At 35.6% G+C, this 16,954-nt stretch overlaps 1 protein-coding gene across 3 annotated transcripts in view; it reads left to right on the top strand.

The window, feature by feature from the left end:
* INPP4B (inositol polyphosphate-4-phosphatase type II B) overlaps positions 1-16,954 on the top strand; it is a 377,559-nt gene that overhangs the window by 240,080 nt on the left and 120,525 nt on the right. For all 3 annotated transcript variants that reach the window (XM_040967293.1, XM_040967292.1, XM_040967290.1), the window contains one exon: positions 6,689-6,866. In XM_040967293.1, the coding sequence (XP_040823227.1) occupies positions 6,689-6,866 (178 nt within the window). The remainder of the gene's footprint in view (positions 1-6,688; positions 6,867-16,954) is intronic.

Raw genomic sequence — 16,954 nt, 5'->3', positions numbered from 1 at the left:
CTATGGAACTTAACTTGGATATTAATCCATTCAGATTTGTAAAGTAAAAGCCAGACTGCGTAGAAATGCAAATCAACAAATCATTTTATGCTGGTGAAGAAAAATGTCAAAATCAAGGACAAATCAGAACAGTGCACTGGAGTAAGTAAAAGAGCATCAGACTTTGTTGGCATCAAGGTGATTTACGGTGATTAGAAAATTATTTGGGCAGGAATGATACCACATCAAATGCACAGAGAAAAATTAAATTCCGTTGAAAGCTTACAAAAGATGGTGAGATCCAATATGATCAGAGCATTTATATATATTTTCTTAGAGAAAAGTGAGTTTAAGCAAAATGAAGTTTAGAGGACAATTCTCACATAATTAGCATCACTTGTCACAAAGCTAACAAGTGGCAGAATCGAGCTTTGATCAGACCACTCTGATTTTAAAATGCCCATGAAACCAAGATTTTTTAAAAGTTTTTGAAAATAAACATCAGTTTAAGCCCAGATCATGTTATTCATTTAATTATCTAAGTGAAACCCATGGGAGATAAATAAAACAAATGTTTTTCTTGCCATTCTTTTCTCTAAGACTCACTTCAAAGAGAACACTGAATGTATTTTCTGGGGAAGCAGAGGGGTATGATTTTGCCTTCTACAATTTTGTGAAGCATATTGTTAAGCCCTGTGAAGCCAGAAGGCTACATTCAAGTGCACTAAGGTGTAAATTTTCATTTTATTATCCACCCGTGTTTCTTTGCAGCTAGAGCTGAATGCATGGTTATCTCTCCCCCTGGATTCCAGAGTTTCCTTTTTAAAGTATATAAGTAGTGCTTGTTTTGAAAACAAATATGCAAATAGATTGTCTTGGGAAGCTGAACTCTGGCATATAAGCAGACACAGTACCTGAAAGAATGCTTTGCTGATCTGCCCATGTTTCTTCTCCTCTATTTTCATTTTATTTCAATGGCAGAGAGAGAAAGAGAGATCTAATCACTGCTTTACTGACCTAATGCTGCAACAGCTAGGACTGAGCTGGGCAGATGCTAAGAGAAATCTGGAAGTCAATGCAGATCTCCCATGTGGGTGTCCAGAACTCAAGTCCTTGAGCCATCATTTGCATCCTCTCTGAGTGCACAACAGTAAAAAGTGGGATTAAAGTAGAGAGAAAGGGAAGCAGGCATCCTAAGCAGTGATTTTAACACTCTGCCAAAGGACCACTTCACTTCCCCTGTGTTTTTCTTACCTTTTTTCCTCCTTGCCTATTTATTGCCTGAACTTCCATTTCCCAAAAACTCTACTGCCCAAACTGGTAGCTTATGTGAACACGAGAATTAAGGAGTGGAGGAAGCAGTACATGGGGATAAAAGGTACAATTGATAACCATAATCCTGAGGGATGGTCTTCTTTCCATCAGAAGTATAGAGGGGACTAATCAGAACTGCTTCATTTTTCTCACTTACCTGTCCTCTAGCTTCGTCAAACCTTAAGAAGCAGTCTCAAATGTTAGTGAATACTTATCCCAAATATGTAAGTGTAAGGACAGTGGTAGGGAACACACAGTATAGATTACAGCAATAGAAAATGATGGTGCTTATGTACTGGGATGGGGACAGACCAGACTAAGGAGGGCCACAACACTTGTGCGCCTCATGTGAACTAGATCAGGGAAAAGCCAGGCTGGGCTGATTATTCCTACTGATGCAAACAAAATTAGAGTGCGTGAGAGTTGTTTGGCTTAGCGGCAACATCAGCTGGCAGAAGCTGGCACTGGGGCTAATTCTGTCAAGTCAAACTACAGAACTACCTGGAGAGTGCATAATCCAGGAGTGAGAGAGGCCTGGGAGGGAAATAGTGGGCTCCTCCCTCTTGGTTTACCACTTCCACTGGAGGGCACGAAAAGTAGTACAGGGTCTGGGGTGGCTAGACATACACCCAACAGCATCTGTGTGGGTTGCATAGTGGAGCTGGTTAGATGGAACAAAGCTTTAATACCCATTGGCATGTATGAGAACCAAATGGGGTGTGGGACAGATTGGACAGACTGGACTAGTCTGTTGCACGTACTGGCAAACCAGGGTAGGGAGCAGGCCTGCTGGAGGTTATTGTGGGTCTCTCCAACTAGCTACCACTGGTTTATGTGAGGGCCGAGTGTATGCTGGGCAGAACCAGGCTGGACTGCAACACCCATTGGTTCCAGTGGAAGTCAGGGCTGAAAACCGAACCAACCCAGCGATTGCTACCACCAACTGATTGGGGCAATGGACTGTGCTGAGCCCTGTACTTGTTAGTACATACAAGAATCTGGTCTGGGAACACCTCAGGCAAAGTTTCTTTGGAGATCTCCTCAATCAAAATGCTGAACTCTGAACCCTAACCAAGAAAAGACAGAAGACAACAAGTCAATCAACCACCTCAGCTATTTGTTGGCAGCGAAATACAAGGCAAACAGAGACTCTATGATGGACTATGTCAATCAGTGGATTCTTCAGCGACCTCATAGTGCTTGGAGTGACAAGATTGGCAGCGATTCATAACTGGTGAACTATCAAAACCACTTGAGCAAGAACCTCAGAACATGTCCTGTATCCAGGACCTGGGGTGGGTGGGAAATTGGGTGGGCCTTCTCACTCAATATTCCCCTTTAAATATGAAGGAAACAATATGGAAATAATAGTCTTACCCACTTTCCTATAGCCCTTGAACCTTTTTACCCTAATTAACTATGTAAAGATTGTCAATGATATAATTAAAAAATAATTAAAAATTTTTTTTTAAAAAAATGACGGTGCTTATACCAGGATGGTTGGTTGAAAGGACAGTGAAAATAAGTTGATAGTCTCTGAGTTAGTTTGGATGAAAGGAAGGTTTTCTGAAACTTTGGCAAAGAGTAGGAGATGAAGAGAAGAGTTATAGACATTATTAAATAGACTTTCTATAAAGCAAGGTTGTGGTGGCTTACTGAAGAACTGGTTATTGAGAACCAGGACAGGGCAGGAGCTTGCTTTAGGACTTGTTAACTTGTGGCTCTCAGGAGGATATCTCTTGCTTATTGGAAATATGGGAAAAAGACTAGGCTAGTGATATAAACTTGAAAATTATGGGTACTGATGAAGTATTTAAGACCAGAGATTAAAAGACACTATATAGGAGAAACATGAAAATTATAAGAAAAAGAGTTCCAATCACTGAGTCCTGGGATCTTCCAGGACAAAAATTAGAGAAATAGCAAAGATGTAACACAAAGATCAGAGGCTTACCATACACTTAATAATATGGAAATCCTTGTCTTAATTAGGTGCAAATTCAATTAAAGAAAATGTTTCACTGTGTCTTAACTTTCTTTACATCTTTAAAATATGGAATCTGTAAAAATAAGAAAAATCACTATATTCTATGTTAAATTATCATTTTTAAACCAAATTATTTTAGTATATAAAGTACATACATTTTTGTAAATATGTGTACTTTAATCAATCATAATATCAATAGAAAATGCAAAACAAATTCTAGTTTTGATTACAAATGGTTTACATGTTATTAATATCTTGCAAAGTACGTTTTATCCAATGTTTTGTCTTGTGGCTTATCTGACTGATAGCTGATCCTAGTGGACTCAGTTTCATATCACTATAAAATAGTGTTTAGCTGCATTCCTCTTATCTAGATAATTAAATTATATGCATAGCTTTCCATTTAAGAAGCTATAATTATTAGAATATGACATGTTTAAAGAGTAAGGCACTGAAAAGTTAGATAAAATTTATGTATACTTAAAATTATTTTATGGATGGTGATATCTTTTCCCATGCCATACTATTTCATGGATACCAACGTTGGTTTTATTGAGGAAAATCAATCTTTCAGGCTCACTAGGGAAGGTGTTCATCATTAAGACTTCATGCACACAACCAGTGTCTAATATATGACTGTTCCAAAGGAGACTGACTGAGCTGCAGGAGGCAGGGGTTAAGATTGGGTCCTGTGATGTATTATGGGTGGAGAGGAAATCCGTTAGGGGGGATAAGATGACAGAATGATGAAAAATATTGGCCAAACAAAACTATGAAAAAGAAGCCAACACAATTGATAAAGAATATAAAGAGGAAATGTAAACGTAGCTTATAAAAGAAGTGATTTGTTTTTTAAAAATCATTTAAACTGAACTAATTGTAAGCGTATTTGGAGGCCAGCATTTTTAGAACATATCCACATTTGTTGAATAATGCATATTTCCCATGATGTGCTTTGAAAATTTCTGGTAAGGACGAATTTCAAAAAATGTTACCCTCAATAATCTTTACATTGTTTCCCTATGAAATCCTTCATATCTTGCCCTACAAAAATTAGATCACCTTAAGGGTAAGTTTTATACACATTATGCAGGATGTTTAAGAATTTTGAGGGGCTGTCAGAGTCAAGGCAGGGGTAGCAGTGACTCTAAAGATGCTCAGTTGTCCATTATAATCCAGAGATCTTCAGCTGCTTACTACAAATACTAAACCTATTGAAGCAGAATTTCCTGGTATTGCCAAGGAACCCACCTTTTTAAAAAAATGTGAGCATACAGGCTTTGTCTTCATATGTAAGTGAATTTTATGCCATTCAAATTTGGGCACCACTTAACACATGAGTCATAAATCTCTGAAATATACCTAATAGAGTAAAATATAAGAGGATCTGGACTTTAAAAACTAGGTATAAAAGATAATGATCATAGGTCATAGTCAGGAATAAAGTAACAAAGAATGGCCAAGAAAGAATGAGATGAGGTAAAGAAGGAAGGCAGTAATGATAGGCATCACAGAGAATGAGTAGGATTGAGTAAATGAGAAAGCAGTGGTGACACACTCAGAGGGCCATGTGGAGAACGTGACAGAGGCCACACGTGACCAAGCATTCTTGTGTGCCAGGGACCCAGCCACAAAGTAGGCCTATCGGTACCCCTACCAGCACACAAGCAAGGTGCTGCTCACATCACAGGCACAGACCAAGGAAGGAAGATCAGGGAAGAGCCACCATATCTGCTGATAGCTGCTGGAGAGCAAAAGTTGTCCACTTTTTGATGACTCATAAATACCTTTAAATAATCATCTCCTGCAAAAAATGTCACAGATTGGTTTGATCTACTAAAACTATCCTGGGCTGAACTACCCAGTCTGGCACAAAGGAACAAAGGGACACTTCAGAGTGTGATTTCTGTTGTCTAGATTTTGGTATGCTTCTGTAAGAGGTGCTCACCTCATGAAGAGATATCCTTTCCTTTTTCTTTCTTTCTTCCTCCTCTTGCTTGTGATTTCTCATTCACCTTAATTTGCATCAAAATATAAGTAAAATGTTTCAACTTCTTTTGTCCTCTTAAGCAGCTACAATTAAGAAACTGAGAGTAAATCAGATTAACAATGTGTTTCTTAGCTCTCATGAACATGTAACCCCCAATGGCGTCTAGCTCTATCTTCTAAATAATTCAAGCATCCAAGGACATGTGTTTTAATCATCTTATGACAACAAAAATAAAATCAGTAAATTATGAAAGGCACTCATTGTATGGTTGCAAAATAATATCTCCTGAAAGAGCCTGATAGTTTCCCTTGAAAAGCATCTTTAGTATAAAAGAAGGAAGAGGGATTTGCTTCCTAGATATTTATTTTTCTTGTTGGCCTCTAATTTCACCAAATAAAAGAATGTGATAATTTAAATAACTTAGCCATTAAATATGGTAGAAATGTTCAATCAATACTCAGCATAATCTGCAAGGTACAAGCAACAAGTGCTTTGACAGTTGAGTGTATATGGATGTGAGCAAAGTCATACCGACCATGCAAACGCATTAGCCATCATCTCTTCTGAGTGGCCAGTGTTATCTCTGTGTCTTTTTTTCTTTGCTAGAATGCTTCTTTCATCCTTCCTAAGGAAGCTAATCATTTTTGCTTTACTCTATGAATTTTTTCATAACATACTCAATAAGTTTCTCAGTAATGATGAGTTGATAATCTTCATTTAATAAACAATTTAGCTGCATTTTCAAAGTCAGATCATATACCACAAGAACAAGAGGTACAGGAAACAATGGAAATTTTAGCTGTGTTTTCTTATACAATAAAATCATCCATGTGGCCACTTGGGATTTATTTTATCTCCATTTATTTGCTGATAATATTAGCCACCATTTCCAACCCCATCTTCCCAATTATCATGGGAAGGTCAGTATATTAGATCATTTTATATGAGTGATCTCTAATCTTACCTGCCTTCTAGAATTATTTCCACAATTACTCCCACTTACTTAATAATGAAGCTGCAGGATGTACATTGTCATCCAGCTAACAAGTGGAAAGACAATATTTACATTGAGATTAACTCAAATATAACAGCTCACCCTTTTCTGTCTCTATTATTCATTTTATTATTCTATTATTCATGTTTATTATTCATTAATAAACATGTTAATAGGTTCAATATAATTGTTCTAGATATATAGACTCTTTGAAAAAAAGAACTGGATTATCCTGCCTAGTCCTAAAATGTACTTTGCTAAAACTTTTTAGGGTGTTGTAAACCTGTCTTGGAACAGTTCTTATCTGTTAAATAGGACATGATGTATTTGAGGCTGTGTTTATTGTTTAACCTGCTGTGTCAAGGGTTACAGGTTCTTTATTTGCGTGAGTATGTGTAACCTGTCATTATCTTTGTTGTTGCAGTACTGGATACCAGTTTATTTACTACTCACCCGAAAACACAGCCAAAGCAAAAGAAGTTCTGAGCAACATCAATCAGCTGCAGCCTCTAATAGCAACCCATGCGGACCGACTGCTTAGTTCTGCGAGCCAGCGTTCTCCAGACAGCTTGAAGAATTCTTTAAAAATGCTTGCAGAACAAGTAAGAGCCGAATCATCACCACAGTAGGCAAAATGAAGTATTCAATACCTACTGGTGTTGCTTTCAGCATATGTTATATTTCACTATATTGGTAAACGTAAAATAGAAGAAGTTAAAAGTAACCTTCAAAATACTGCTTCTGGATCAAAATGAATTTACCTCATATTTTTAAGATGCTACTGAACATCAGTTTTTCTTCTTAGCAGGAAGTTAAACCTATTATTTCTTGATGCATGTGTTTTTTCTTTACTTTGACATCCTTGGTTTTCTTTATTTATTGAATAAATTGGATGTTTGAAGATGGCTTTTCCTCTGATGATGATCTAGTTTCTCTGTGTACAAAGCCTCACATTTGAGGAAGAAGTCCTTTGTGTGAAGGCAGAACTTTTGTGTGGATTGCTGTTAGTGGCATAGGGCAAGTCTTCTGCCTCAGTATGTTTTCTGGTATATCATCATCTACTAGGAGAAGATTCCAAAGAGTCCTGAAAGTATTAGTTAGTATTTGGAATCTAGTGGAATTTAAATCTTCATTTTTCCAAATGTGCCTGTTTCTAAAAGGAAAAGAAGTCTGGTCTGTGGTTGATGCTTGGTCTCATCTTGTATAATAATTATAGGATGAGTGTGATGCAGAGAGAACCATGATGGGCCAAGAAAATGACAGCTTCATTTTAATTGTATAAAGCAGGTGTCCTAGAGGCTAATTCCAATGTTTTCATCCTTCACCTCTGCATTCTGAGAACACCTGGCGATTCATTATGGGACACATTTATTAAATATGTCCTTGAACAAATAGATTAAAAAAAAGTTCATATTGTGACTTTAGCCTTTGAATCTGTGTGGTGCTTCATCTCTTTGAGGAGCAGATTCTTAACAATAGGGGAAGTGTATATATGTGTACTTTTAATTCTGAGGTAATAATTTATGGTCACAATACCTTGTGTTTTTTCTACTTATTGGTTTATATTGTACACTTTCCTTATAACCGAAAGTCAGTATCTCTTTTCATTAAAAATTAAATATCAAATCTTCAGAAGCATCAAGTGAGCTTTCTCATAAGTTAAAAGGAGAATCCCCTAACTTAAGACATCCAGATTGAAATACAACTTTCTTTATATCCCAGAAAGAAGTGTCTCCACTATGAAAAGGGAGCAAAATATGTACCCACCATTCACAAGGAGCTCTTTTGTGTCATGGCAAGTGATTTCTCATCTTATGTCCATTTCAACTTCACAAAAATGGATCATACACAGAGAAAATGCCTAAGGCCATAGAATTTTAAGAAAAATTTGCCAAGTCATCCACCTAGAGTAAAGCCTAGAATTGGAACAAAACCTGGGTTACAACTGGAACTGGCTAGCTTTAAAATGGAATTTAATTTTGATATCTATTGTAATTCATGTGTTCTGACATTTATTTATTTATTTATTTATTATTTAAAATTATGGTGCACCAATTTCTTAGTAATCTAAAAATATTCTATAGGCCAAAAAATGTCCTTAGAGGCTGGGGGCGGGGGGGGTGAGAAGAAAATGAGTGATTGTTATGTAGAGTGAAATAGTAAAATTTCATTTTGGCATATTTCTTTCTAGGATTTCTATATGAGGTGAGATTTTTCTGGGATCACCTAAGCAGAACATTTTAGCAAATTGCCAGCACTGCAGTGATTACAGTGCAGTATTTATATTCTTCCTGAGTGTTGGACAGGGATTCGTCATTTCATACATCATTTACATCTTGCTGCAATGGTTGAGGCGGCAGCTTTCTGCTCCTTTAATCCAGCTTCGCCATGACTGCCCAAACCCCGCAGTGTTTTCTACTGAGCAGACAAGCTTTGTCTCCTCATAAATCTCAATCCTTGAAACCAAGAGGACTTTTTTTTAAAGTTAAATTTGTATTGTTTCATGAATGCATTCCTGGAACTTAAAAGAATTGCCTCAGTTAACAGTTTTGCATAGCGTGTGAAGACTCAACGTTGCCCATAGCTTATAACACACTTCAAGAATTCTGCATTTAAGTAAAATACTTGTAGAGATATCTTAAGTCACGGTTAAATATTAGCAATATTTAGGCTTAAATATTTTTTCTTTATTAAAAACACTTAATTATTTTACTTGAAAGCCGGGGGTGGGGAGGGGGAGAGAAAGAGGAGAGAGAGAGAGAAAGAGACAGAGAGAAATCCTTCATTCACTGGGTCACTTCCCAAACTGTTGGGATTGCTAGAGTTAAGCTAATTTGAAGCTTGACCCGGGAGCTTCTCTGGGCCTTCCGGTGGATGCATGGCTCAAGACCTTGGTTCATCCTCTGCTGCTTTCCCAGGTCATACAAAATTAGCTGAATTGGAACTGGAGCAGCTGGCACTCAAACCAGTGCCCATATGGGATTCTGGCCCTTGAGAAGTGGAGGATTAGCCTACTATGCCACTGAACCAGCCCTGCAGGCTTAAACATTTTTTTCTTTTAGTTTCATGAATTTTGCACAACATGAATTAGGAAATAAAATTATATTAAAAAAAAACTCATTTTCTCTAATTAAATTTATTGTATATATTTAAATATACATAATATAAGCTATGTTTACTTAATAAAATGAATTCTATAGTGAGAAAAAATCACATAATCGTCATTTTAGACACCCATTTTTACTGTTTTGTGGAAAACAGCTAAAAGTCTACTAATCTACGCTGAATCTCAGGTATAATTTCAACATTCTTAGTAATCATTTTTTGCTCTAGTTCTGTAGTCTTGTTTGTTCTGCATTGCGTCCTGTTATCTTCTCTTTCAATGTCATGTACTAACTCTGAATTGGTATATTTGGAAACTGATTTCTCTTTGAGGAATTCATCAGTTGATCTTTACAAGAATAACAGAAATTATCCACATTCAGACTTACTGGGAAACAGTGATATTTTATAGCCTTTGACCACTAGATTTCAGTTAAGTAAGATGGGATAGGCAGAAAGGCTGAGGAAGGATGTGGAGAGAAGTCTTGGACTTTTCTGTGAAGAGATGAGAGTTTTTTCCAAAGTAAGCCATCAAACATGGAGATGAGAATAACAGAATCAATTTCAACTAAACATATGCCCAGATTGTGCAGAAAAGCAAAAAGTACCAGGGAAATCGAGGTTGTTAAGGAAGCATATTCAGGGTTTCAGACTCACAGATATTTATAGATCCATGAGCAGTTCCCATCCTCTATGCTGCTACTTGGAACCAAGACTTACAGCTAATGTTGTCATACAAAAGTCAAGCCCTGTAAGCATCCATTTTCCTAAAATAAACAAACATCAGTATTTATAAAAAGTAAAATATTTCTTGAATTTAAACTGCTTGGTAGAGTCTGGGCATGACACAAAAGAACTGGAATGAAATAAGTCCCAGGTATCTTATTCCTGAGTAACTAAGGTTTTTGATGGTAATAGCTATGATAATAATGATAATGATCTTGGTGATAATAGTTAGCATTTATCTGACGGTTAATTACTTTGTAGCGCTCTTATAAGGTCTTCACTTTTCATAATTCTATGAGCTAGACAACTTTATTTTCATGGTTGAACCTTCCCAATTATATGAACATCTGGATTAAAAATGTGTGCATAAACATACTCTTTATGTATCTGTGAATTTCAACACGGTATGTCTTGAGTGCCATGATGGATGCTTAGACAAAGAACTGAGGAAACAAGGGAGTGAGTTGGAAACAACAAAGCTGAAATTTCACATTAATACTTATAAAAATATTTTCTACATTGTTTTCATGCCCTACGGTACACCAACTAAGGTAAACTGAATTATAAATTAAAAGTTTCTAGTAAATACTCTAATGGCTAGTTTGTGAAAATAATGAAGAAATCATTCACTTATAATACCAGATTCTAACATGGTAAAAATTCAGAGTTTATCTAAATAACCCCAATTAAAAAATGCTAAGTGAAAATTTTAGTATAAGATGTACAAGGATTAGAAAAGGGTCAGGTAAAAATGCAGTTTCTGTCCTCTGTTTCAAGATATGCTATTACACAATGACAAGGGAAGGGAAGGAATGGAAAGGCAATGGATTAGAAGTGAAGGGATAGGAAGAGAAAGAGAAAAGCTCAGGGAAGAGTGTGATGTAAAGAAACTGAAGCAGAAATAAGAAAAACAAATGCCTAAGTAGTCATAATGCACAGGGAGCTCTCCTTGCTGAAATCCCCATTGCTTTGGCCATTTCAAATGGATGTAGAAATGTTGCTTAGCAAGCCATCCTTATCATGCTCCTCAGAAGGCACTGTCAAGCAGAGAACTGAATTATATGCTTGATGCTATATAACAAACACTGCATAGGCATGGCCCTTAAATTTTGTAATAGAAGAATTTTAAAATATGGCTGTTATAATATTATTACTGGTATTTTCTTAAAAAAATCTTATAAATGTTGAAGGAAGCTCTAGGTATATTTGAGAAAAATCACAGCTTCCAATTGCAAATGTTTTTCATTCTTTAATATCCTATACCAAGCTAATCTATTATATTCAAAGCAAAATGAGATATATTTCTTCCCAAAAGTCAGCATTTCCTTAACGACCTTTTATTTTCTGTAATAACAGTGCCAGGAAGATAGGACAATATGCTAAATTAAAACTCTTGAGAATGGATTTCTGATTGGTTTTCATTGCAACCTCTCCTGTGTACATTCAAATTCCAGCAGAAAGGGAATAACTTAATGAATATAAGGAATTTCGTTTTCTTTTATGGTTGACGAAACTAAGAAGTTTAATGAGTACTTTGTAATAAGTGGTTTAGATGAAGAGAAGTTCCAGAGTTGATTTTTTTCTTTTCAGATTCATTGTTTTGAATTGTAAAGTTACAGAGACAGAACACTGGAAAGAAGGCTGATTCATTCCCTAAAATGACCACAGTAGCCAGGACTAGATCAAGCCAAAGCTATAAACATGCAATTATAGCTGGGTCTTCTACGTGGTGTCAGCGGCCAAGCAGGCCATCCTTTTTTTCCCTCATAGGCACATTGACAGGGAGTTGGATTGGGAAGTGAGCAGCCAGGACCTGAACAAGCAAATAGAATTCAGATTAAAACTTAAATTTTTGCACACTATATATTGTATGGAATCAACAGTACATCAATTATGTGTCATGTTTTCCTGCTTTCACTGCATGCTTTTATATAGTATACTGAATGGCAAAAATTTTGATTCTACATCTTGCTGTCTAGGGTTTTTTTTTTTTTTTTGTAAAAGGCTCAGAGTGAACTTGCAGGCATAGGCTTAAAAACAATTCAAATTAAACTAAAAAATTTGAAAAATATAATTAGAACATGAATTGCTTATAAAATTTTTCAAAAATCCTAGTATAAATGCTTTAGACTGCAAAAGAAAAGGGGAACGGGAATAGTTTTTTTTTATGAATTATGGTTACAGTTTTTAAATATAACAAAACTATTGATACAATAACCTCAGTATAATTCAAGAAATATAAAAATTAAAGAATAAAGACATAGATGCATTGTAATCAAGTTGCCATGAATAAAGACAAAGTAAACTAAAAAAAAAATTATATAGAACAGACCTCTTATCAAATTATGTGCCACAAAACACCCAAGGAATATTTTCAAATACTTACAGCAAAACCAAATGCAAATTTACAGTTCCATTCTCAGAGAAGATGTCTCTCAGAAATAAAGCTGAGATAAGGACTGTTATAGACAAACAAAAGCTAAGATATTGCGTGAAAGATCCAGGCTACCAAAAAATCAAAATTTTCAGAATAGGAAATGACACAGAGGGAGCTTTGCTCATATAAATTTCTTCCTGAAGATATTTCTTAATAAAGAGAATGCCAAATGATACATATAAGAACAAGTGAAGATTGAAACACATGTTTTCATGTGTTTCAACAAAAACACTGCTATTATATTTTACGGTTTTTATACATTAGTATAACATAGACATATAATCAGCAGAAGGGTTTACAGAATGTACAAATGGGATCCATACCTGTGTGTTCAGATATTGTAAGACAAAATTACCAAAGAAATTCATTAAGAAAAAGTTGTCTTTTCCGTGTATTATGCTGGACCAACTGGATATTCGTATGTAAAAAGTATCATTTTTACCTCATACATATATGAAAGGTGAAATCGATAGATTTTAGACTGAGGTTGCCTTGCCTTTTACTTCTTCCAAATTATGATTTGGTCAAATTAAGTCTGGAAATATTGAATGAATGAAAATTATCACTTAGCAAAACTGATAGAGAGAGGAGGGAGCACAGTGAAGAGGCAGGGATGATCTCAGAGCTGTCACTATGAATACATAAACCCATTCTCTTCATAGTAATAACATACAAAAATCTAAAAAGGAAGTTTCTTCATGAATTAGCATCAGTGTAGAAAATTCAACTGAATAACTGCTTAAAAGTATTTGTTAAATACATCTATGACAGTGAACCAATAACCTTTTTTATACTACATACGGGAATATATAAAATTTTTTAAAACAGGAATTAACAGAGAAATCCCAATTACAGTGAGTCAATGTACTAAAATCATAGTTCACTGAGGAAGTTATATGAATGCCAAAGCATTATTTTTAAGAAGTGCTCAGCATTTTTTGCCAGTGAATAGTGGAAAATTACAACGAAATGCCACTGAGAATCTAAGTAGAATCGCTAAGAGTCAAATGTCTCTGAGAATATAATTGGAGGCTTTAGGACATATATCCTACTGGGAGAGTATACAATTATTTGAACACTTTGGACATATGCAAACTTTAATAGTGTTTCCTAAAGTTAAAATTAAAACAATTGACATCCTTGCTGTTTCCCAGGAGGATGTTTATAATGTAGACACTGGGAAAGTTGTAGATTGTGGAAAGATGGATGCATGATTCAAGGGCATTAGGTAGATTGAGAATAGATGTTGGATTTGAAATATTGGGCATTATTGGGCATGAAGAAATGCCAACAGTGCCCTAGGGGAACTTGGTAAAGCGATGATTCTGATTCAGTTGTTCGGGACTGAGATTCAGGAGTTTATATTTTACTCATTATGTTCTTTTTATAACCTTTTTTTTATTTAAAAGGCAGAGTGACACTGAGAGAGATTGACAGAGAGGGATCTACCTGTTGGTTCACTCCTCCAAAGATCATTATGGCAAAGGGCGAACCAAGATGAGGACAAGAGCTCAGCACTCTTCGTTCTTGTGTCCCTCCTGTGTCAGAGGCCAACCTCTGCTGTCACTCATGACGCATGAGCAGAGATCATAGCTGGATAAGTGATATAGCATTTAGGATCTACTCATCCAGGGTGCAGCTTAACGCTGTATGCCACAAGGTTAGCCTCCTTTTGATAGCCTTATAATGACATCTTGAAACAAATATTAGCTTAAATGAAATAGTAACGATACTGTGGAGAGTATCCACTGGGATGCAGAAAAAGATCTTTAGGGGGACTTGCATGGCAATATAATGCAAGGATCAATCCTTGGAATTAATGTACATGCATGCAGTTAGTTGATGTCTAATCATCAGTTAGACACTACTGAATTTGATCCATAAATTTGATCTTTGAGTTGCTGGAAAGTCATATTTCCCTGATTTAAGAATTCATATATTGTAAAAATGAGTTCAGGTGAGTGCCTCTTAACTAGAAGGACTCACAGTGGAAAATGTTAATAAACCTGGTACAGAAAGTTGTTAGAGGTGGATTTTAACAACCAGACTGTAAAGATAACAGTGTAATCTGAAGGCATGGGTTGCATTGTCAATGAAAAAAGGCTCTTGATAAGATAATTTAAAGTAAATTGGATTCAGTTACCACATTGTCAGTGAGCAGGTGACAAGTCAAAAAGGAAACTTCAAAAAATAAGTCAGGAAAGATGAGCGTAAATATGAATTCCTATGAAAGTTTCACAAACAGATAAGTATTGTAGTTTTGTACAAACTGCAAAATGTAATGGTGTAATTAATCTAAGGCTAAGTGGATAATATGTGTAAGTCAGGTAACTTTCTGTTAGCCCTATTGTACTTTTAGGCATGTTGAAAACACATCAGTGCACTAATGGCAAAGCAGAGCAATATTTTTATATAAAAAATTAAAGCATATACAATATCAATATAAACTTGATTCTCTTTGCATATAGATGATTACCAAACTAATAATCATTTCTTTATGTTATTGGGTTCTCCTGTATTGAAGATAGGCATTGGTTTAAATTATTTTCACAGAAAATGAGATTCTAAATAGAAAATGCCTTGGCTTTCTTAGTTGAGATTTCTAGTAAAAATAATAGTGGTTTAATATGAACCTATTCTGTGTATTCTGCCATCAAAATTCAGGAAACTAGTGGATTATCTGCAATCAATCAAAAGAGACGTAATTTTTAATAATTTTCATTTTTGTTGGATAGTTTTGTGTGTTTCCTAAAATAGTTGTATGAGAAAAGGAATTGGAAAGCCATCAAGAAATCTAGGAAATATTTCATATTTAAGATAGTCTTTCTTTATATTGTGTGTGTTTTGTTTATTTCAAATTTGAAACAAATCAAAGAATTCTGCCTCTGAATATAGAGTTATTCTTTTATCGCTTTAATTTTAAATGAATTGTTTTGTATATATATTTAACATTTAGACGGCCTGTCATTTTCATTAAGGGTGCTTCCAAGAAAAGAAATCTTTAGAATACTGAGTAGGAAACACAGAGACACAGGCATATCCTCTTTATGACTTACTGGCCTCGTCTCAGCTGAAGGAATGGTGATATACAAATACATTGGAGTTAAAGGACTGCATTCATCACCTCAAGCTTGATTTATATTTTAAAGATGTTTAAAAGAGGGAGAGAGAGAGAGAGAAAGAGAGATCACATGGGTTGGTACTTTCCCCATATGCCCAGACTGGATGGGGCCTGAAGTTGGTAACTGGAGTCTCAATCTAGGTCTTCTATGTGGGTGGCCAGAACTCATGATTCATCACCACTGCTCTGCAGTATCTGCCTTAGCCATAAGCTTGAGTCAGGAGCTGGAACCAGGGATTGAACCAAGCACACTGGCATTGGATGTAGCTATCTGAATCAATAGTCTAGATGCCTAAAAAAGTTTGATTTTATTTTGATTGTAAAATACCCAAGATGTTCTTTGGTTTACACATAGAAATTTATGCAGGTCAAGAAAACAAATGTTTGCTCAGGTCACATGGATATTGCAATGAAATGCTTAGATTTTTAAAATGTGATTTTATGGATAAATTCCTTGTGATCCTGAGAACAGTCAAGAGGTCAGATACATTTGCCCACATAGATACAAAGATTAGCTATTATAGCATTTAAGACTTTTGTGGTGTGAGGGTTTCACCTAGTGGCTAAGGTACCTACATCCCAAATCACAGTTCTTATGTTTGATAGCCACCTCTGGCTCCCAGCTCCAGCTTTTCATTAATGCTGACTGTTGCAGGAAGCAGTGACTACTTAAAGAATTGGGTTCTCGCCACCAGTGGAGAGACCTGGTTTACGTTGTCTCTCTCTTTCTTTGTCTCTCCCTCTCCCCTTCCATTTCCCTCCCTCCCATAATTCCTCTCATAAATAGATACATTGAATACAAAGAAAGTTTGCACCTCATTTTTAGCTATCCAAAGAATTTTCTGGGTGATAATCTAATGCATTATCTTTCTTGCATTTGGTGTTAAATCAATTCAAATGAGATTTAAATAACCAAAATGAAACTTTTGCATGTGCATGACATGAGAAGAAAATGATGGCTATTACAAGTACTTTAGAAGATTTCACTGGGTGTGAATAGATATTTAGCTACATAGTAATTATGTGAATATTGTGGGGACTGGTGCTATAGTAGCAGAAATTCAAACACAAGCTCTTTTGTCTTGAAATAAATAAAAAAAAATATTGCAGTGTCAACAGAGAAATACATTGGTTAATCTAAACAGGAGTAAATTCACATTTTTTTAAGATTTAAAATCACATTGTGGACACATCCATGCTACATTAAATTGTATAAGCAACATGTTTCTCAGTTTTAATGTGACTACATTGACAGAATTTTTTGGATATTGTCTTTCCATTTTTTCTGTCTGTATTCTTTTATA

Source organism: Ochotona curzoniae, unplaced genomic scaffold (assembly GCF_017591425.1).
Source record: "Ochotona curzoniae isolate NIBS_2020 unplaced genomic scaffold, NIBS_Ocur_1.0 scaffold_4506, whole genome shotgun sequence".
Lineage (NCBI taxonomy): Eukaryota > Metazoa > Chordata > Mammalia > Lagomorpha > Ochotonidae > Ochotona > Ochotona curzoniae.
The sequence above is the reverse complement of the archived record's forward strand: the minus strand, read 5'-3'. Positions and strand labels throughout refer to the sequence as shown.